At 42.4% G+C, this 17,325-nt stretch overlaps 3 protein-coding genes across 3 annotated transcripts; 1 reads left to right on the top strand and 2 right to left on the bottom strand.

Moving 5' to 3' along the window:
• Positions 1-5,060: 5,060 nt before the first annotated feature.
• Positions 5,061-6,569, top strand: LOC108080847 (uncharacterized). Its single transcript, XM_017175750.3, has 4 exons — positions 5,061-5,237; positions 5,303-5,431; positions 6,138-6,263; positions 6,325-6,569. Exons 1-4 carry the CDS (start codon positions 5,171-5,173, stop codon positions 6,549-6,551), a joined length of 549 nt encoding a protein of 182 aa, XP_017031239.1. The 5' UTR covers positions 5,061-5,170; the 3' UTR covers positions 6,552-6,569.
• Positions 6,570-11,603: 5,034 nt separating this feature from the next.
• S-Lap5 (Sperm-Leucylaminopeptidase 5) lies at positions 11,604-13,630 on the bottom strand. The gene has a single exon (XM_017175762.3). It carries the CDS (start codon positions 13,471-13,473, stop codon positions 11,833-11,835), a length of 1,641 nt encoding a protein of 546 aa, XP_017031251.1. The 5' UTR covers positions 13,474-13,630; the 3' UTR covers positions 11,604-11,832.
• An 83-nt stretch (positions 13,631-13,713) lies between these two features.
• Positions 13,714-16,653, bottom strand: fand (Pre-mRNA-splicing factor SYF1 fand). Its single transcript, XM_017175761.2, has 3 exons — positions 16,522-16,653; positions 14,433-16,463; positions 13,714-14,372 (listed from the first exon to the last, which is right to left on the bottom strand). The coding sequence occupies exons 1-3, from the start codon at positions 16,564-16,566 to the stop codon at positions 13,797-13,799; spliced, it is 2,652 nt and encodes an 883-aa protein (XP_017031250.1). The 5' UTR covers positions 16,567-16,653; the 3' UTR covers positions 13,714-13,796.
• Positions 16,654-17,325: the final 672 nt, after the last annotated feature.

Genomic DNA, 17,325 nt, shown 5'->3' with positions numbered 1-17,325 from the left:
CACTCCGCATTATGACACTAATCGTATTAGTTGACTGGTCGTTAGTTAGGCGGTGCTATCTGCCCCAAATGCGATTTCCGTACAATGAGCCCCACTTCGTGCCCGTCACTGAGCTCGCCTCGTTTCCGGATTACGTGCGGCATTTTTCGTACAGGTGACATAATGATCCGGACTCGCCAGCGCCTCGCAGGCGTAATTAGAGGGAGGGAGGTGGCAAGGACGCCGACTTAGGTGCTGTGTTGCGCGGGACAAAAGATCCTGTGATGCTGTGTGCCAACAGGGAGACTTTGTAATTTAGCAAATCGGTTTAGCGAGGAGTCATCGGGAATAGGACCGAGCCGGAAAAGGACCTCTCACAAAAACAGCACGCCCTATTAAATTTACAGACATTAGCCTCTTTACTTACACTTTTAGGCGCTGCTCATTAGTTGTCGCAGGTGTTGCAGGTGTCCAGGTGTCAGGTGTAAGATGTGCAATTCCAGATAATAAACCGAAACCGACGAGGTATAAAGGGGTTTTGTCATAAGGGAGAGCTTAACGGTCAGTATGAGATGTGAGGTATACCTTGTAGTCTTTCACCTAACAATATCTCTAAGGTAATGGTAAATTAACCCACCAGAATATCTTTTTATTATTTTGAAACATATTTTCATATTTATAAACAATATTATACATATTAAATTCCTCTTTTTCTCCAAGTGCTTCCTTATAATTGAAACCCACGGATTGTATTGGAGTGAGTGCGTGGGACATTCTGGCAGGAAAACCATTCGCATTTACACATCCTCTTTGGCAATTTATCAATTTTAATCGCATGCAAATTTTATGCAGGCCCGCCATAAGACCCAAGTGACATTTGCTTTCGTTAAAGCCGGGTTCCCAATATCCCGGACGGGACAAACTGTGTGTGTATGTTTGGCTATTCAGTTTTGCTAACAACTTTCGGCCTTTCCAAGGGCTTCTGCTGCTGCTGCTGCTGCTGCTGTAACGGCTTCTACTAATCACATGGCACTCTTTATGATTGCGACCTCCGCCGCCCACTAACTCAACCATCTTGACAAACATTTGCATTTTGGCAACATAATTTTTGCTCTTCGTTCGCTCGGTGGTGCCCAAAGCCAGTAACATGGAACAAATCAAAACATTTGCATAATTAATGAGTGCGGCGAGTCCAGGGGAAGTGGCGAAATGTTATTGCCTTCTATCTAAGCTAGTACAAAAAATACTATTAGCTGTACTTATAAATATGGCAATTTTACGACCGCTTTAAGTGAAACCACAAATTGAGATTGTTAACATTATGGGGTCAGCTTAATTGTCAAAGATCTAGAGTAAGGGAACTGGCAGGAATTTTTATAGTTTTCATAAAGATGGGAAAAATCTTTAGGAAAATGTATTTATCTATTTATTCTTAAAAAGGAAATAAACTTTCCCCTGGCTCGCAGTTTTCAGTAAACAATTTTCGAACAAAATTATAACTTGTTTCTCAATATATTTTTATCTACTCTGAGTTATGGCCATTCTGTATTATTTTAAAATTTCAATTAACAATTTTTTTTAAATCGGACGAATATATTAGATTGCTGCCATAGGAACGATCGGTACTTGTAGAGAAAAATCCAAAGCTGTGGATGTAAAACTGTAACTGTAAAACTGTAATTGTAAAACTGTAATTGTAAAACTGTAATTGTAAAACTGTAACTGTGAAACTATAGCTGTAAAACTGTAACTGTAAAACTGTATCTTCAATATGTAATAGGTTAGTTAATGAAAGTAATCATTACAAATTATATTATATTAAATACTTTAAAATAATGTTTCTGAATTTTTATAAAAACTAAATAAATATATGAAATTTTTATACCCTTGCAGGGTATTATAATTTCAGTCAGAAGTTTGCAACGCAGTGAAGGAGACGTTTCCGACCCTATAAAGTATATATATTCTTGATCAGCATCAACAGCCGAGTCGATCTAGCCATGTCCGTCTGTCCGTCTGTCCGTCTGTCCGTCTGTCCACCTGTCCGTTTCTACGCAAACTAGTCCCTCAGTTTTAAAGCTATCTGAATGAAACTTTGCATATAGTCTTCTATATGCTCTCACTGCTATATATGTCGGAACGGGCCGGATCGGACGACTATATCATATAGCTGCCATACAAATGTTCGATAAATTTTTAGGAAAAAAATTATAACTTTGCTGTTTTTCAATATTTTTCCATCATTTTTTAGATATGGCCATTTTATATTATTTTAGAATTTTTGTAAAAATTTTATGAAAATCGGACGACTATATGATATAGCTGCCATAGGAACGATCGGGAAATTAATAGGAAAAAAATTATTGCTTCGTTGTTTTTCAACGTATTTTTATCTACTCTGAGATATAGGCTTTTTTTATTGTTCTAGAATTTTGGTATAAATTTCATAAAAATCGGACAAATATATCATATAGCTGCCATAGAAGCGATCGGTAATTGTATAAAATATGTAAAGCTGGGAATGTAAAACTGTAACTGTCAAACTGTAAACATAATAAGTATAGGTAAACTGTAATGAAACTCTGTTTTGTGAGTGTTTTCAACATTTATATCTATAATATAAACATCAAAACCAATCTGCAAGGGTATACAAACTTCGGCGTGCCGAAGTTAGCTTCCTTTCTTGTTTAATATACATTCTTTATTGATCTGATTTTAGTTTTAAATCAATTCTTAATGATCCAACTGCAAACTGCACGTTGTGCCAAGGTTACCTTCCTTTCGTGTTAACTTTTTAAGCGGTTTGAAGTTTTGTGAATTATTTTTTTATTTTTATACAATATTTAACAAGAAAGGAAGCTAACTTCGGCACGCCGCAGTTTGTATACCCTTGCAGATTGGTTACATTTTCTCTACATTCACCGATCGTTTATATGGCAGCTGTATGATATAGTTGTCCGATTTTCATAAAATTTTTACCAAAATTCTGAAATAATACAAAAGTAGATAAGAATATGTTGAAAAACAACGAAGTTATAATTTTTTTCCTATTCATTTTCCGATCGTTCCTATGGGAGCTATAAGATATAGTCGTCCGATTTTCATAAAATTTCTACCAAAATTCTGAAATATTATAAAATGGCCATATACAATTGTGCAAAAATGTTGAAAAACAGCAAAGTTATAATTTTTTTCTAAAAAATTATCGATCATTTGTATGGGAGCTATATGATATGGTCAACCGATCCGGCCCGTTTCGACATATATAGCAGTGAGAGTATATAGAAGACTATCTGCAAAGTTTCATTCAGATAGCTTTAAAACTGAGGGACTAGTTTGCGTAGAAACGGACAGACGGACATGGCTAGATCGAATATATATATTTTTTAGGGTCGGAAAGGTCTCCTTCACTGCGTTGCAAACTTCTGACTGAAATTGTAATACCCTGCAAGGGTATACAAATCATAAGGACCTATATATACAATTTTTTTACTATTCAGATTTGATCCTCTACTCTGTATTATATATTTGTCCCCACAAATGCTTTCAAATATCCTTTATATGATTGAACCCAAAGTCTTTCACCGTTAAGCAGTTTCAAAATCTGACGTGACATTTTTTCCGCATTTCCGGAAAGTTTTTCCTGGAAAATGTATGACTAACGCTAATTTCCGCCGTGTGATTGATACTGGCCCCCGGGCCAATGACACATGTGATCCATCTTGGGGAAGACAATGGCACACTTTGCGCAGCCAGGGGAAAGAGGTGAAGGGAAACGCGCTGGGAAATGCGCTTATCATGTAACGGTTAACAGTGAATTGACTGGAAAAGTTCAAAGGTTTCGGCTTTGCCTTTGATTTGATGGATGGACTCCTGGCAGACGAAAGACGTGTAAATAGCTATATTTTCTCTGACAAAACATATAGAAGGAATATCCCTTTGCCATGCACACAGTCGGTCAAAGTTTACTCGGCACGTATTTCGATGGCAGCTGCCTTTGCTTAGCTGGAAAAGTTAGCCAAACACACACAAACCCATGCGGAGGAAAAAACAAAATTGCAAATAAATTTTAATTGTTTTGAGCAATTAAAAATTAAATTTAAAAAATACTCGAATACTGGGCTAGGAATGGGGCAAAGGCGCACACAAATTTTCGTGCTTATTCAATTTGCGAAAATGTTTTGCAACTACGTGAGTATGAGTACTTGTGTGAGTCAGTGTTGAAATGCTGCTGCTCCTGCTCCAGCTGCTACTGCTCCTGCTCCTACTCCTGCCTTTGCTGCTGCTAAACAAATTAAATTAGACAACTTTTATTCATTCGTTTGACATTTTTATTTGTTTTCAAACTCATTTTGCGAGAGCAAAGGCTGTGGCTCGGACTCTGCACGATGGACCAGAGGAGGACAGTCGAACAATTAACAACAAATACAATTTGCCGAGTTTAGTTAAAAAATTTTACCAACTCCTCCTGTTTAATTGTTCCCGCTTTTCCCTCCGCCTCGATTGTGTGAATTTAATTAAATGCCATTTGCATACATTTTTCATCTCTCTGGGTTTTTTCCGTCAAAGGAGTCTGTCTTTGGTATTGAAATCCCAAAAATTATTTACAATTTATGACACTTTCTTTGTTTATCGAAGAGGCAAAAGAAAGGGGAGCAGAAGAGGCAAAAAGGTGGGAGATAACAACGCTTATCGATTTTTGATTGCAATCGAAGCGCACTCGGAAATGCTTGAAATTGATAATGTAAAAGCAAAGAAAAGAGGCGAAAGAATGAGGTGGACTTCAAATAGTTATCATTTACACCAAAGGCTAGAAAAAGATGTGAAAAAATGATTTATTTCTGTAAAATAAACAAGCTTTAAGAGGGACTATACAAAGTAATACCCTTCTATTTTTATCAAACATTTTAAATGATTTTAAAAGAAACATAATATATATATATATTTTAATAAGTTTTTAAAACATTTAAACTGAGTATAGGTATTTTCAAGCCTTTAGCTTACCTCTTCAAAGTAAATGAATGTAAACTAACTGATAAGTCGCAATCAACCCATCGCTCTATCGTTTCAATTGCCATCGTCGCATTATCAGTTTGTCATTCGCGGTGGCAACGTCAGACCTTCCCCTATAAAAAATTACTTTAAAAAAAGGGAAATAGAATATTCCCCGAAATATACAATCTTATCGGCAATGCCACTGAAGTTGCTGAGATTTTGGCTGCCTTTGCTCCTGTTTGCTTGCCATTTGCTGGCTGAAAGTGAGTTGAAATTGGGAAATATGATCTCGGTTTATATATAATTATTCCTTTACTTGCTTAAAAAGCCCCGCAGTGCTTTCGCTTTACTTGGGTTGGTGCCTACGAAAATCATTCGAATATCGTCACAGAGACCTGTGACTCCAGAGTAGGCGACTTTAATGACATACCCTGTGTGGAACCCTTGGTGGTTACACGTAAGTTAAAAGTTATATGTTTTTGAATTTATATTTCAGTGGAACTAGGATAAACGTAAATGAAGTTAACAATATACATATTTAAGTCTTTTTACTTCTGATTCCTTTAGTATTCACCCGTTCTATAGGAGTCAAATGTTGATATGGCTTATTGATATATTGATATTTACAGAATTAATAATCTGATTAAGTTATAAACTTTCTGAATTTGTATTCGATTATAAGAAATGGTAAAATATCGATATTATCGAAATTTATCTCAAAAATTGTATTTACTTTATACTTTATCGCACCATTAAAATATCGATTTAAATATCGATTTTCACACATTAAATGTAAATACAGAATGTATATTTTTCTTTGTATTGCCATCCGTAAATATCAACAATTTTGATTTATTGTCTTATGTTACTGTAGTGTAGTAACTTTACCAATTGTGCAAACACACATAATTAAATTTCGCATAAAATTTTGATATTTTCGTAATCGAAAATTATCGGAAAAATGTTATTTAAGCTACTTGTCTCTCCTTTTATACTGGTGCTCTATAAACAACAGAGCATCGCATCGCATATATATCTTTAAAATTCAATGTACATATATATCGACTTTCATATCACATATATCGATAAATTCAGATATCCCTTATACGTTAAAATTTATTATATTTATCTACCTTGTACTAATTATAATATCCCCCGAATAGCCAACGACACCGTTCCGGATGTGAAGGCTTTATGGCAGAATACCACCGAGGATCGGGATCAGTATCTGTGCCAAATGTCAGCCGCTCACTCGTGCGTGAAGTACTCCTACATTTTTAAAGGCGGCAGTGAGTTTTAGTAAATGTATTAAATACATTGAACAATCTCCAAGTTAACCAATAATTTCAGTTCTGAACATCACATACATGTGCGCCATGGTGAATGCGAGTAATGGTTGCTATCGGCAGACCCACGAGAACGGAATGCAGGTGGAGGCCTGCGTGTGCACCTCTCGCCTGGGAATGATACCCTGTAATGGCTGCTCAAGGCAGCGGCTGCACGATCGTGTAATGGGCTTGGCCCTGTGCCTGCTTGGTGCTTATCAGTTGCTAAATAAATTTCGTCGGATAGTTTGATCAGCAAACATATAGTAATATGTGACATTTCCTGCTCTTTGGTTTTGACAAGTTGGGCGAAATGAATGTGTGCGCGTTCCTTGTAGGCCATAGATTCTCGATTTTGGTTTTTTAATGGCCACTGACCACGCGGCACACAATGTGGCTAAATAAACTGACATAATTTATTTGCTTGGCCATTAATCAATTGCATGTTGATGATGACAATGACGTTGCTGACGATGCCTGGCCATTTCGCATTCTCTCTCGACAGATGCATTGTTTTGTTAAATAAATAAACAAAGTTTTGGACATAAATCAAGGCGTATTTTTTTAGTAAAATTTATTTTGGTAACTTGACTTATTTGTGACCGGTTCATTGAAGCCTTCATCTAATTTATGAATTATGAAAGGCACGAAATTTGCATACGCAATCCTCTTAAGAGATACCGTGCTTAACATCAAATTTCTCGCAATAATTACTTTAAACAAATAACCAATGGCCAGACAACGACTGCCTGCCTGCAAACAATGCAGGCGATAAACGCAACGCCAGGGACAGGCCAAGGGGACAATGGTGCGTATGAGCAATGCCGGCACTGGGTGGGAGGTCACGGAGTGCAGCAATCGGTGGGCAATCCCCATCGGCACAGCCGGACCATGGGCTCAAATAAACTAATTTTAATGCCTTCCATTGCGGCCAGGGCACGGAGTCCGGCTCAATTGGGATGCGAATGGCAGCATCGGGATTGGTTGTGCTCCGGTAGGTGGTTTCATCTTTTGAAATGCACAAGATATTCGCATATTTATTTTTTTGATTCCATATATTTCTTTTATATCACTCTTATTCTGAATGTGCAAAGTGCATACGTATGTATATAAAAAAGCCGAGAACCATTTGTAAATTATGCTGTTATGCATGTGTGTATATTAACACCACCCAGAGATATATATTTTATTTATTTTCTCCTCACATTTCCATTGAATTGTGTTGCTTCAAAAATCAGTTCCAGAAACGGCTTTTACCTGTGAACGTTTCAGTATTTCATCTTTCCTCTTTTTATGGATATATTTATTCAATAAATTCGGACCCAATTGACTCCGGAGAAATTCTTTCTGGGAACGCCTTCATAATGCAATTTGCACAATAAACGAAAATGCCAAAAATGCAATTGAGCTATGGAGAAATGCAGGCAAAATGGTTGGGGAAAAAGGAGTCATCGAAGAGTGTTTGGTAGGCTGAAACCGTTCAGGCACTTTAATTTGGCAATTTTATTTATAATAGCCGGCGATATAAAGCTCAGTGTTAAGCTGCCTGACATGATTGTAGTTTGATTAAAGATGAACCTATTATTATTTAACTGAAAAAGAGAAATGTTCCAAAATTTCAAGAAATTTCTTAATAAAATAAAATGATCTATTAATCGTTTTTGCAGATTAAAAAATAAGTAAGTCTATCGCTCAGCCTATACGCACTGTACTTTCCTTTGGCAAATATATACTATATTCGATTTATGCACGTATACATTAGCCGAATCATCCGATTGCCAGCCAGACCAAGCCGGGCCAGGCTTATCATTCAGCGAAGAGAGGATGGCAGTGTTAAAAATAAATAAATAAACATAATTTGTTGTTGCCATTTATTGGACGGCAGCAGCAAGTCGCCTAATATTATGCCAATGTTTATGCACTGCCCAACTTGTTGTTGGCCATTTGTTTAGCATTTTGCCCAGACAGTTTTATGTACCGTTAGATACGGAGGCATCGCCATCGACATTGGCAGCGACGTCCAACGGGTCGTATGCGTAATGCCTAGTTCGATGGCACGCTAGATGGACTATAATTTATCTGTCTGTCTCGCTGCTTGTTTAACAAGCAATAACTAAAATAAAACTGACGATAAACGAAATGTGATTAGCTCGGAAAGGGGTTTAAGTGGAGACCGGCAAATGGCAATCGGCAAACGAAGGATTAAGAAATTAATTGGTATAGTTGATTTGATTTGTGTTTGTCTTTAATCCTTTCGAAAATTCAATAAATAATCAAAGATTTATACACGAATTAAAGCTAAAAACTGGACCTAGATTGAATGTCTTGTGGCGAGAGGACTAAAATCAATTGCTTTTTTGGATTTTAAGCCGTGCACTTGGAAAAATAATATTAAAATTTAAAATAATATTAAAAATCTTGTCAAGATTGAATCAATAGATATTCTGAAGAATTGATAAAGTATTAAAATTTAGCTTTAACTTAGTCTTAATCATTTTAGTAAAGCCTATATAGTATATATAATTTATAAGACACATTGCAGCATGGTTTTCGTTAGTGACAAGCAAGGTTATTTTCCCGGTGCACACTCATTCATATTCACCGCACACGCTCAATTATTCATTCGCTATTCCTGCTTTTTTTTTGCAGTTGCAATCGCAATTTGCAAATGAACCGGATTCGGGCCGCTTCCATTTCGTCGTGTATATTTATTTTGAGCAGTTTGAGGGACGAAAACAACTCTGGGCAAGAACGGGCCAAGGAAACCGCAAAAACCGCAACGAATTTAGCACGACGCTTGACCAAAAAATCGAGGGAAGCTGTCCGGTGATGGCGGTGGCCGGGGCGGGGCCTAGATCGACTACATTTGAATTCAGCGCCGGATGGTCAACTGAAGCGTGTCAGGTTTGGTGGCAAAAAAGCACCGTAGCAGGGAGCGAACAGGAAGCGGCGGCACAGTGACCAACGAATGCGCTTAAAGCGCAAGAAGCATTCAAATATCAAGTATACGAACCGTGGCACATGACATTTCTTTGGTTAGTCTGTATCGAAATCGATATGCAAACGAAATACGCCGCAGAGATGGTCCAGGTCCATTAATTGGCAATTTATAGCAGCCACGCCCACACCACTCCCTTATTTTCACGTGCTCGCTCAAGTGAAAATTATCATTTCCAGCGAAACTAAATCTGCCGCGAAACAAAGCAAAAGGCAATGCCAGAGGAAAATGGACAGACAGAGGCACCCGCGAAATCACAAAAAAAAAAGGACTACAATAAAAAAAGGTAAAAGCTGCGGAAGTGAAGTGAGGAACCAACCATCGGGGGCGCGAGAATGGAAAGCCGCGCCAAAGTCGACAAAAGTTTAGCCGGGGACAAACCGTCCGTAGTCTGTTGTCCGTAGTCCGTAGACCCAACCGCAAAAGGCAACAGCCATCCGTAACCCTTCCCCTCGAATCGAGCCAAGCGATAGCCAAGGGAAGCGGGTTAATTCATCAGACGGAAGCGAAAGATGCCCTAATGGGATTGCAAAATCCAATAGAACCTTATTTATATCATGCTTAAGGATGGTAGAGCAGAGTTGTAACTCTTTTCTTTGATATCTGTAACCTTTTTGATTTACAAGAAGTTTTAGAGTACAAATTAAAAAGCATTTTAATACTTTATAGGAATAGATATATTATTATATTATAAAATTATTAGCCACTATAAATCAGTAAAAATTATATTTATTTTCCAACCAAATTAAAATACTTTTTGCATGCACTTATCCTTTATAATATAATGCTTAAAAATTCATATAATAAATGGACTCTCTGACATTAGGATATAACCATGAACCCAGCCAGCGATTTATCGCATTTTGCTGTGGTCGGCATTAGTTACGCTGAATTTTATCACAATTGCAATTCTTTCTACTCCAGGACACACCCCTGCCCCCTAAAACACACCAAGCCGGCAGCGAAAAAGGATTTCATTTTCATTTATTTTCTCTGTTCTCTTGGTCGGCGTCCAAAAACCAGGCCGATGGGATTGGAATTGGGCTTGGAAAGACCAAACCGAACCCGCTGCCTTGGCAACTGTCCGAATCTCGGAATGGCCAGCGCTAATTTCCACGTTCTGCCTTTAAATAATCATAATTTGGGCTTTTGTGGCTTGGTGTTACAGCGGCAGGCTGTAAATGATTAACGCTGCTCCTGGTGGTGGGTTAATGGTAGCGGCAAATGGCGAGGAGACTCTTTAAAGTGCCCTCGGTCGACTTGCAATATTTTTTTCAAGCCTGATTGCTCATTAGCGAAATTCATTTGGCTGCACTCCAACCCTAGGGGAAGTCCCGGACTTATCAGCTGCTGGGACGCATTAAGAGGGTAAGGAAACTAAGCTTATCACTAAAGAATTAAGATAAACCGAAGACGAAATGCTCTTATTTCTAAATTAGAACACTTATTTCAAAATTGTATTTTGCAATAAATATTTGTTTATTTACAAAAAAATACGAGTTTTTGTATGGATATTTTATATCTTTATTAATTTAATTTTGTAATATTATTACTATTTATACTACTACTATTTATACTATTTATAAAACACTTTTTTTTTAATATTGTTTCCCTCTTTCCATTTGTAGTACACCCTACCCTTCAAAGAGTATTTTTTCCAATTGGGAATGGCAAAAATGCTTCAAAAATGATAATAATTTCACGCCTAATGACTTGTGCAAAGTGTCGCCGTATTAAGATAGTCAGTCGGACACCCTCCCAGCGTTTCCTCTCAAGTAGCAAAAATCTTCAGCTATCTCCCCCCAAAATTGGACCGAAATGTTGGATTAATTGTCAAAAATTCCACCCAGAGAAGAACTATAGGCCAGGATGCGGAGTGGAGGGTGGGGAGACTACCAGATAGTTGATGAGCTGAGGGATGAGCATTAACCCAGTTAACCCATTAAAGCCGTGTCATAAATTCAAAGCCACAACAGGCCAGCGGCTTTTGCTTTGTGGCCTTTTGTGGGGCCAGGCTTGGCACCGTTTTTCGACTCATTAAAGCCAACTTCACGCAATTAGGCTAATAAGCCGCCCTCAGAACAACAACAAAAGGTCAACGGAAAGCCCAACGAGGAGCAGAAGGCGGGGCTGGGAAAAGCTGGAGTAGTAAAATGTATATAAAACACTTTCCTTGCTCCCATTTCGCACTCTCGCTCAATTAATGTGAACCAAAAGTGACATTTTCCAACCAAAGGGATGAGGTTGAAGCCAATAAGGACACCATATAATGATACAGGATATAAACAAAACAAAATACTAAGAAATTAAGGCAATTAAAACCATTTAATTATGCTTAAGAAGGCTTCCATAGATTCCATTCTCACGTTAATATGTTGACGATCTTGGTCTTGTCTTAAAACTTCATCCTTCCACAGGAAACCTTTAAATTTTGAACAAGCCGTGGGACATAGGGACAGAACAAACACGAAAACTTAAAGCCAAAAACAAACAATAGAAGCAATAAAAAACAGTAAAAAAAAAGTCCTCGATCATTTATGCCTCTCCGCAGGCCATCTGGACGAGGAACTGGATAACCGTGCGCGTGGGTCTGCCCGTCATGGTTTCCTTGAGCAAATACGGCAACGGATTGTGTCGTGTCAGCATGCCCACGTTCCGGTTATCGATGTGGGCCCAATCCGCACACGGCACCAGCTCGTGCAGCACGGCGGCGGCAATGCAACTGGAGGCGGGGCCCCGTCCCCGGTTGCTAATGTCGAAGCTGCGATTGGGGGTCACCAGCTCCTTGAAGTAGCGCCACAGGGGCAGACGCCACAGCCGATCGCCCGTCAAAGCGCCGGCCTTCTCAAACTGCTTGGCCACAAAATTCGAGTTGGTGAATAAACCGGCAGCGGATCCTCCCAGACCGGCGCAGACGCCATAGCCTGCAGTGGCCAGGTCCACCAACAGGCGAGGCTTGAAGGTGGTCTGGGCATAGAGCAAGGGATCGGCCATTACCAGGACACTAGCCTTGCTTGTGTCTACTATGCCCATGGTCTTGCCATTGAGCAGGGTGACCACATCGCCCGGCTTCACGGCCATGCCGGAGGGCATGTTCTCGCACAGCGGCAACAGGGCGGTCACGTTTATGGGCAGTGACAGAGCCGCCGCGGCCCGAACGGTGGCCACACAAACCGCCGCTCCGGCCATGCAGCCCCGATACGTGTGCATGCAGTCCTTGGACCGCAGACTCAGGCCGCCGCTGTTGTAGGTCAGGCCCTTGCCCAGCAGCATAATGGGCCTGTCCTCGGGCGCAGTACCGCAGTAGCCAACCTCCAGGATCACCGGCGGCTCACAGCTGCCCTTGGCCACCATCAGGAAGGAGTTCAATTGGTTGTTTTCTATCCAGTCCATGGTTCGCACCTCCACGGAAACGCCACACGGGCACAGGGCATCCACTGTGGACTGGGCGAATATGGTCGGTGTCATCTGATTCGCCGGAGCATCACTCAGCCGGCGAGCCAGGTTCTGGGACTCCGCTTTGAACAATCCCCGCGTCCAGGCATCTACGTCCGGCGATTCGTACAAATGGAGTTTTGGAATCTGAATGCGGTCCTGTCGGCGCAGGTTGCTGTTGGCGCGCCAGATGGCCAAGGCACTGCCCTCGGCTGCCTGTTCTGGGTAATCCATGGAGTCCACAAACACCTCTGTGCAGTCCTGAAGCTGCAGGGCTCGAGCCCCCACGCCGGCGGCCACGCGGGCATTTTCCATTCCCTCGTCAATCAGCTCCAGATCGTTGTAGGCTGCACCCTCTTGGCCCAAACCCACCACAGCCACAGCCCGGAACTCTGCATCCACATTGGTGAAGACCATACCCTGGCCCAGCTTGCCGCCCAGGCCAGTTTCTCGCAGCAGCTCCGATATCTTGCCCTGCGTCCGGTCGTCGAACTTCTCGCCACTGGCCGTCAGCTTGGGATTTTTGTCACCCTCCTTGGCGTACACGCCCACTACCACGCCCTTGATGACTGGATCGCACTCCTTCGCCAATCCGCGCACGATTTGCACATCACCAGGCCGGATGCTGTGTGTCAAGAGTCTCGCTTTTACTCCCAGAGACTGAGTAGTTTTGGCCACCTGAATCCTCCCGTACAAACCGAGGCTCCGCTGCAGGGCGCTCATCATGCGTGGGAAGGCCATTTCGAGAGGTTACACGATCTCTGGTTTCCGGTCAAAGGCCGGGAAGAGCGCAGTCCCGGTAGTGTTAGTCGAGAAAAATAAAACCAAATTATTGACAAGTTGTTCCTAATGAATTTTGTATAGAATAGTGTGTTGCTTCCTTTGGCTAAAACGTAGACTAACTGAAGGATATCCCAGAGGAAGGTGACTTTTTTCGGAAAGCCAACTTCAATCCTTTCAATTCCAAATAAACAATTTAGGTTAGATTTGCATGGCTAGAAGTTCTTAAACCTTTGAAATCTTTACATATTCTTAGCCTAAACAGAAATCAATGATCAAATAAATCAATCCTCATCCGAGTCGCCTTGATTGGTGGGCTTGAGGCTGCCAAAGACCTTGGCCGGAATGGCCTTTTGCTCGAAGCGCAGTTTCTTCATGACGAGACCCTCGTCATCGGTTTTTGTGGCTGCCGCCTCGGTTGCTTGGTTCTCTTGGTTCGCTACCTCGTTCTCCGCCTCGTCGTCGTCGTCCTCCTCGTCCTCGTCGCTGTCGCCAATGTCAATCTCATCGGGATTGACCACCGTGTCCTTCTTGTCCTTGGCCCCACCCTGCGTTTCTCCGCGCACAAACATTATATTGGAAGCAGCCTTCTCTGTGGGTTTCTGCTTGGCCTCGGCAGCCGCTTGGCGGGCCTTGTCCTCCAGCTGCCGCATTGCATCTGTTCCAGCTCCGGCATCGGCAGCCGTGCCATTGTTCGTATTCAAGAATTGGGCGGCCATCATGTTCACCTGCGTGTTGTAGGTGGCCTGTACGGAGCGCTTGATGCGCAGCATTTCGCGCATCGTGTCTTCGTTGCCATGGCGCACCTCGAACTCCTTCCACGTCTGCCAGAAGTCAGCAGTGATGCGGGGATCGCAAACCTAAAAAACAGCATGATAAATATAAGAAAATGGACCAAAATGTAAAGAAAACAGGCTTACCTGCGAGCAATGGGCGTAGATGGCTCTGGCTCGATCCACCTCTCCCAGCTTCGTTTCCAGCTCCGCGAACTTGACGCACATGTGGCGCATGTGCTGCTCGGGCAACGACTCGATTGCCTTCTCGTAGATCTCCCGGGTACGCGGCAGTCCGTAGATCTCGGCCGCCTTCTTCACAAAGATGTTGTACATGTCAAACATCTCATCCTCCTTCACAGCGGAGGTGGCGCGGTCGTACACTGACATGGCGTGTCTAGCCAGACCGTGCTCCTCCTCCAGCTTGGCGTACAAAAGGTAAAAGTACTTGGCGTGCTCGGCGGGACACTGATCCAAGCACTGCTCGAATAGATCCCTCGCACGCTCCAGCTTAGTGCCGCCATAACGCTCCAGAAACTTGCTCAGATAGGAGTTCCAGATGTCGTACACATTGGGCCACTTGAAGAGAGCGATTCCCTTCTCATAGGCGCGATAGGCCTCCTCGAAGTAGTTGTGCTCCTCAAGGAACATGCCATAGTTGATGATTATCTGCGGCGTGCATATCTTTAGGTCAATTATCCGCTCGTAGACTGCCTTGCAGGTCTTAAAGGTGCCAAAGGACTCCTCCAGATCGGCGTACATGGACCATACTTTCAGGGAGCGATGGAGACGCGCCTGCACCGTCTCTGTATCGTCGTGATATGCCACCTTTCGCTTCGGTGTCGCCGTGGCCCTTTGCATCAGTTTGAGCGCAGCCTCGAACTGCTGCTGACGAAGCTCCATCTCGGCCCACTCGCACCACACAGCGGCCAGATCCTCCACCTTGACGTACTCCACCTCGGTGCCGCGTTCAAAGACCACCCGTGCATCCTCCACCTGCCCATTGGCCTCGTAGAACTTGGCAAACTCCACCCAAAGCGTGTGCAGTTTGCCGACGGCCTGCTTCGGCTGCACCGTCTGCACGGCCTCCGTGTATGTGCTGATGATCTCGGCAGGCTTGTCCTCGTACAGTGTCACACGTTTGTGCCATTCGTGCACGTTGTGCGGATTCTGGCGGAGCAATACGCTGTTTAGCAGCAGCAGCCGGCGCTCCATAAGGTATTCGAAGCGGGAGAGACGCAGCTCAACATCGATGTCGTCCTCTTCGGTGGCAGACTCATTGCTGGCCACCTGCTCCATGCGTTTGTTCAGCGAAAGCTCTTCGAACTGGGCGTACTCGTCGAAAACTTGGGTGAAATCCCTCACAGTGGTCACCGTTTGGATGGCCTCCTCGTAGATATCTCTGGCGCGATCAAATAAACCTGAGCGCACATAGTAGTCGGCCAGAGAGTTCCACAGGTGGCCCAGCTGGTCAGTGTACCGCCGCAGGCCGCCACGGATGATGGCGTCCACGTTGAGTGAGTGTACCTTGTGCGGATTTTTCGAGATGAGGTCGCACAGCTCGTTCCACAGCTGATGGTTCGACTTGCCGTGCTTGGACACAAAGTGCTCGTTGTCCACGATGTGAGCCAGCTGTTGGGCAGCTTCGTCCAGCCGTTCCGCTTCCTGCAGATAGTCCACATACTCCTCGGCATCCTCGGGGAAGAGCTTCAGATAGCGGCGGTACACGCGGAGCGCCGTTTCCGGCATCTCAAAGCGGCGCACGAACTGCAGATACAGCGGCCAAATTCTGCCGTGCTGCGTGATGGGCAGTGCCCTCAGAGCCCGATCGAAGACGTGGCGGGTGCGGGTAACTCGACACTGGGCGGTCATGAAGGCGCCATAATCCATCCAGATGCGTGGCATTTTATGCATGAAGACAAGGGCGCGCTCGAAGGCGCTGTTCACCTCCTCGTACATGGGATCCGTGGGTATTTTGCCTCGCACCTGCTTCCTCCGGGTCCGCAGGTAATTGTGCCAGATTTTGTAGCTGCCGGGGAGCTCCTTCAGAGCCCTCTCGTACACCAGATTCACACCATTATTGGGCGCCTTGGCCTTGTGATCTATGTAGCGCAGCCAGTGTTTGACGGAGTACGCGTTCCGTAGAATCTCCTCTTCATACGGCACATCCTCCTCGTCCTGTGGGTAGAAATAATGTTATCAATGCTGTATTTTATGAGCTCTGCTAATAACTTACGAAATTAATCTCTATATTTAGCGATTTTTCCGTTTTCGCTGACATTTTCTGCGATTTTATTTTCACAACACGAAAAGCCGCAAACAAATTTTCTCATGCGCGTCCGCAAAAACAGCTGTTAGTACAAGGTTGCCACCTGGGTGCAATTAAAAGTAAAATAATAAATACCATAAAATACCAAATCATGGTACAAGAGAGGAAAAGAAAGTTTAAAATTAATTTTTAATTATTTGATGTTTAATTATTTGATGTTGAAATTTTAAACATAACTTTTTTAAGTAACTCCACACTTTCTTAATTTTTATTTTTTTTTTATATTTTTAAATTAAGAAATTAACTTAATTTTTTGGTCAAAAATCCGGCTTTTGACTTCAAATTTTTATAAAAAATCGGGGAAAATTTTTAAAAATAAAAACGCCACGGGAGTACCTCGGGACACTTGTCCTTTAACGAATGAGGTATAATATTTGTAGATCGGTTGATTCTGTGGACAGTTAGGAGGCGAATCGGGAGATTCCCTATAACTCCTCTGGCTCTAAATGTTTTGCAATACAACATTTATCAAAAAATTTTCAAATGGTGTGTTATTATATGGTATTTAATTCATTAAACTATCTTGATCCGTGTCGCCACAGTAATTTTTTGAAAAGTGGCCCGTTTTGCACCGAATTTTATGGGAACAACAGTTTTCAGCTGCCGATATGATCAGTTATAGAGAATCCCCTGAATAACTTTACTATGAAACAGTCAATATCAATTGACCCTAGTACCGTAAGAACGGATTAAATTATTAAAAAAGCTAGT

Source organism: Drosophila kikkawai, chromosome 2L, assembly GCF_030179895.1.
Source record: "Drosophila kikkawai strain 14028-0561.14 chromosome 2L, DkikHiC1v2, whole genome shotgun sequence".
In the NCBI taxonomy this organism is placed as follows: Eukaryota; Metazoa; Arthropoda; class Insecta; order Diptera; family Drosophilidae; genus Drosophila; species Drosophila kikkawai.
This window is presented reverse-complemented; position numbering and strand designations above follow the sequence as displayed.

Bases quoted from the DNA above. Each gene is read 5' to 3' on its own strand.
- LOC108080847 (XM_017175750.3), top strand. From the start codon at position 5,171: ATGCCACTGAAGTTGCTGAGATTTTGGCTGCCTTTGCTCCTGTTTGCT. The intron at 5,238-5,302 runs GTGAGTTGAAAT...TTGCTTAAAAAG, and splicing joins TTGCCATTTGCTGGCTGAAA to CCCCGCAGTGCTTTCGCTTT. The intron at 5,432-6,137 runs GTAAGTTAAAAG...TCCCCCGAATAG, and splicing joins GGAACCCTTGGTGGTTACAC to CCAACGACACCGTTCCGGAT.
- S-Lap5 (XM_017175762.3), bottom strand. From the start codon at position 13,473: ATGGCCTTCCCACGCATGATGAGCGCCCTGCAGCGGAGCCTCGGTTTG.
- fand (XM_017175761.2), bottom strand. From the start codon at position 16,566: ATGTCAGCGAAAACGGAAAAATCGCTAAATATAGAGATTAATTTC. The intron at 16,464-16,521 runs GTAAGTTATTAG...TTCTACCCACAG, and splicing joins TAAATATAGAGATTAATTTC to GACGAGGAGGATGTGCCGTA. The intron at 14,373-14,432 runs GTAAGCCTGTTT...GCTGTTTTTTAG, and splicing joins TCTACGCCCATTGCTCGCAG to GTTTGCGATCCCCGCATCAC.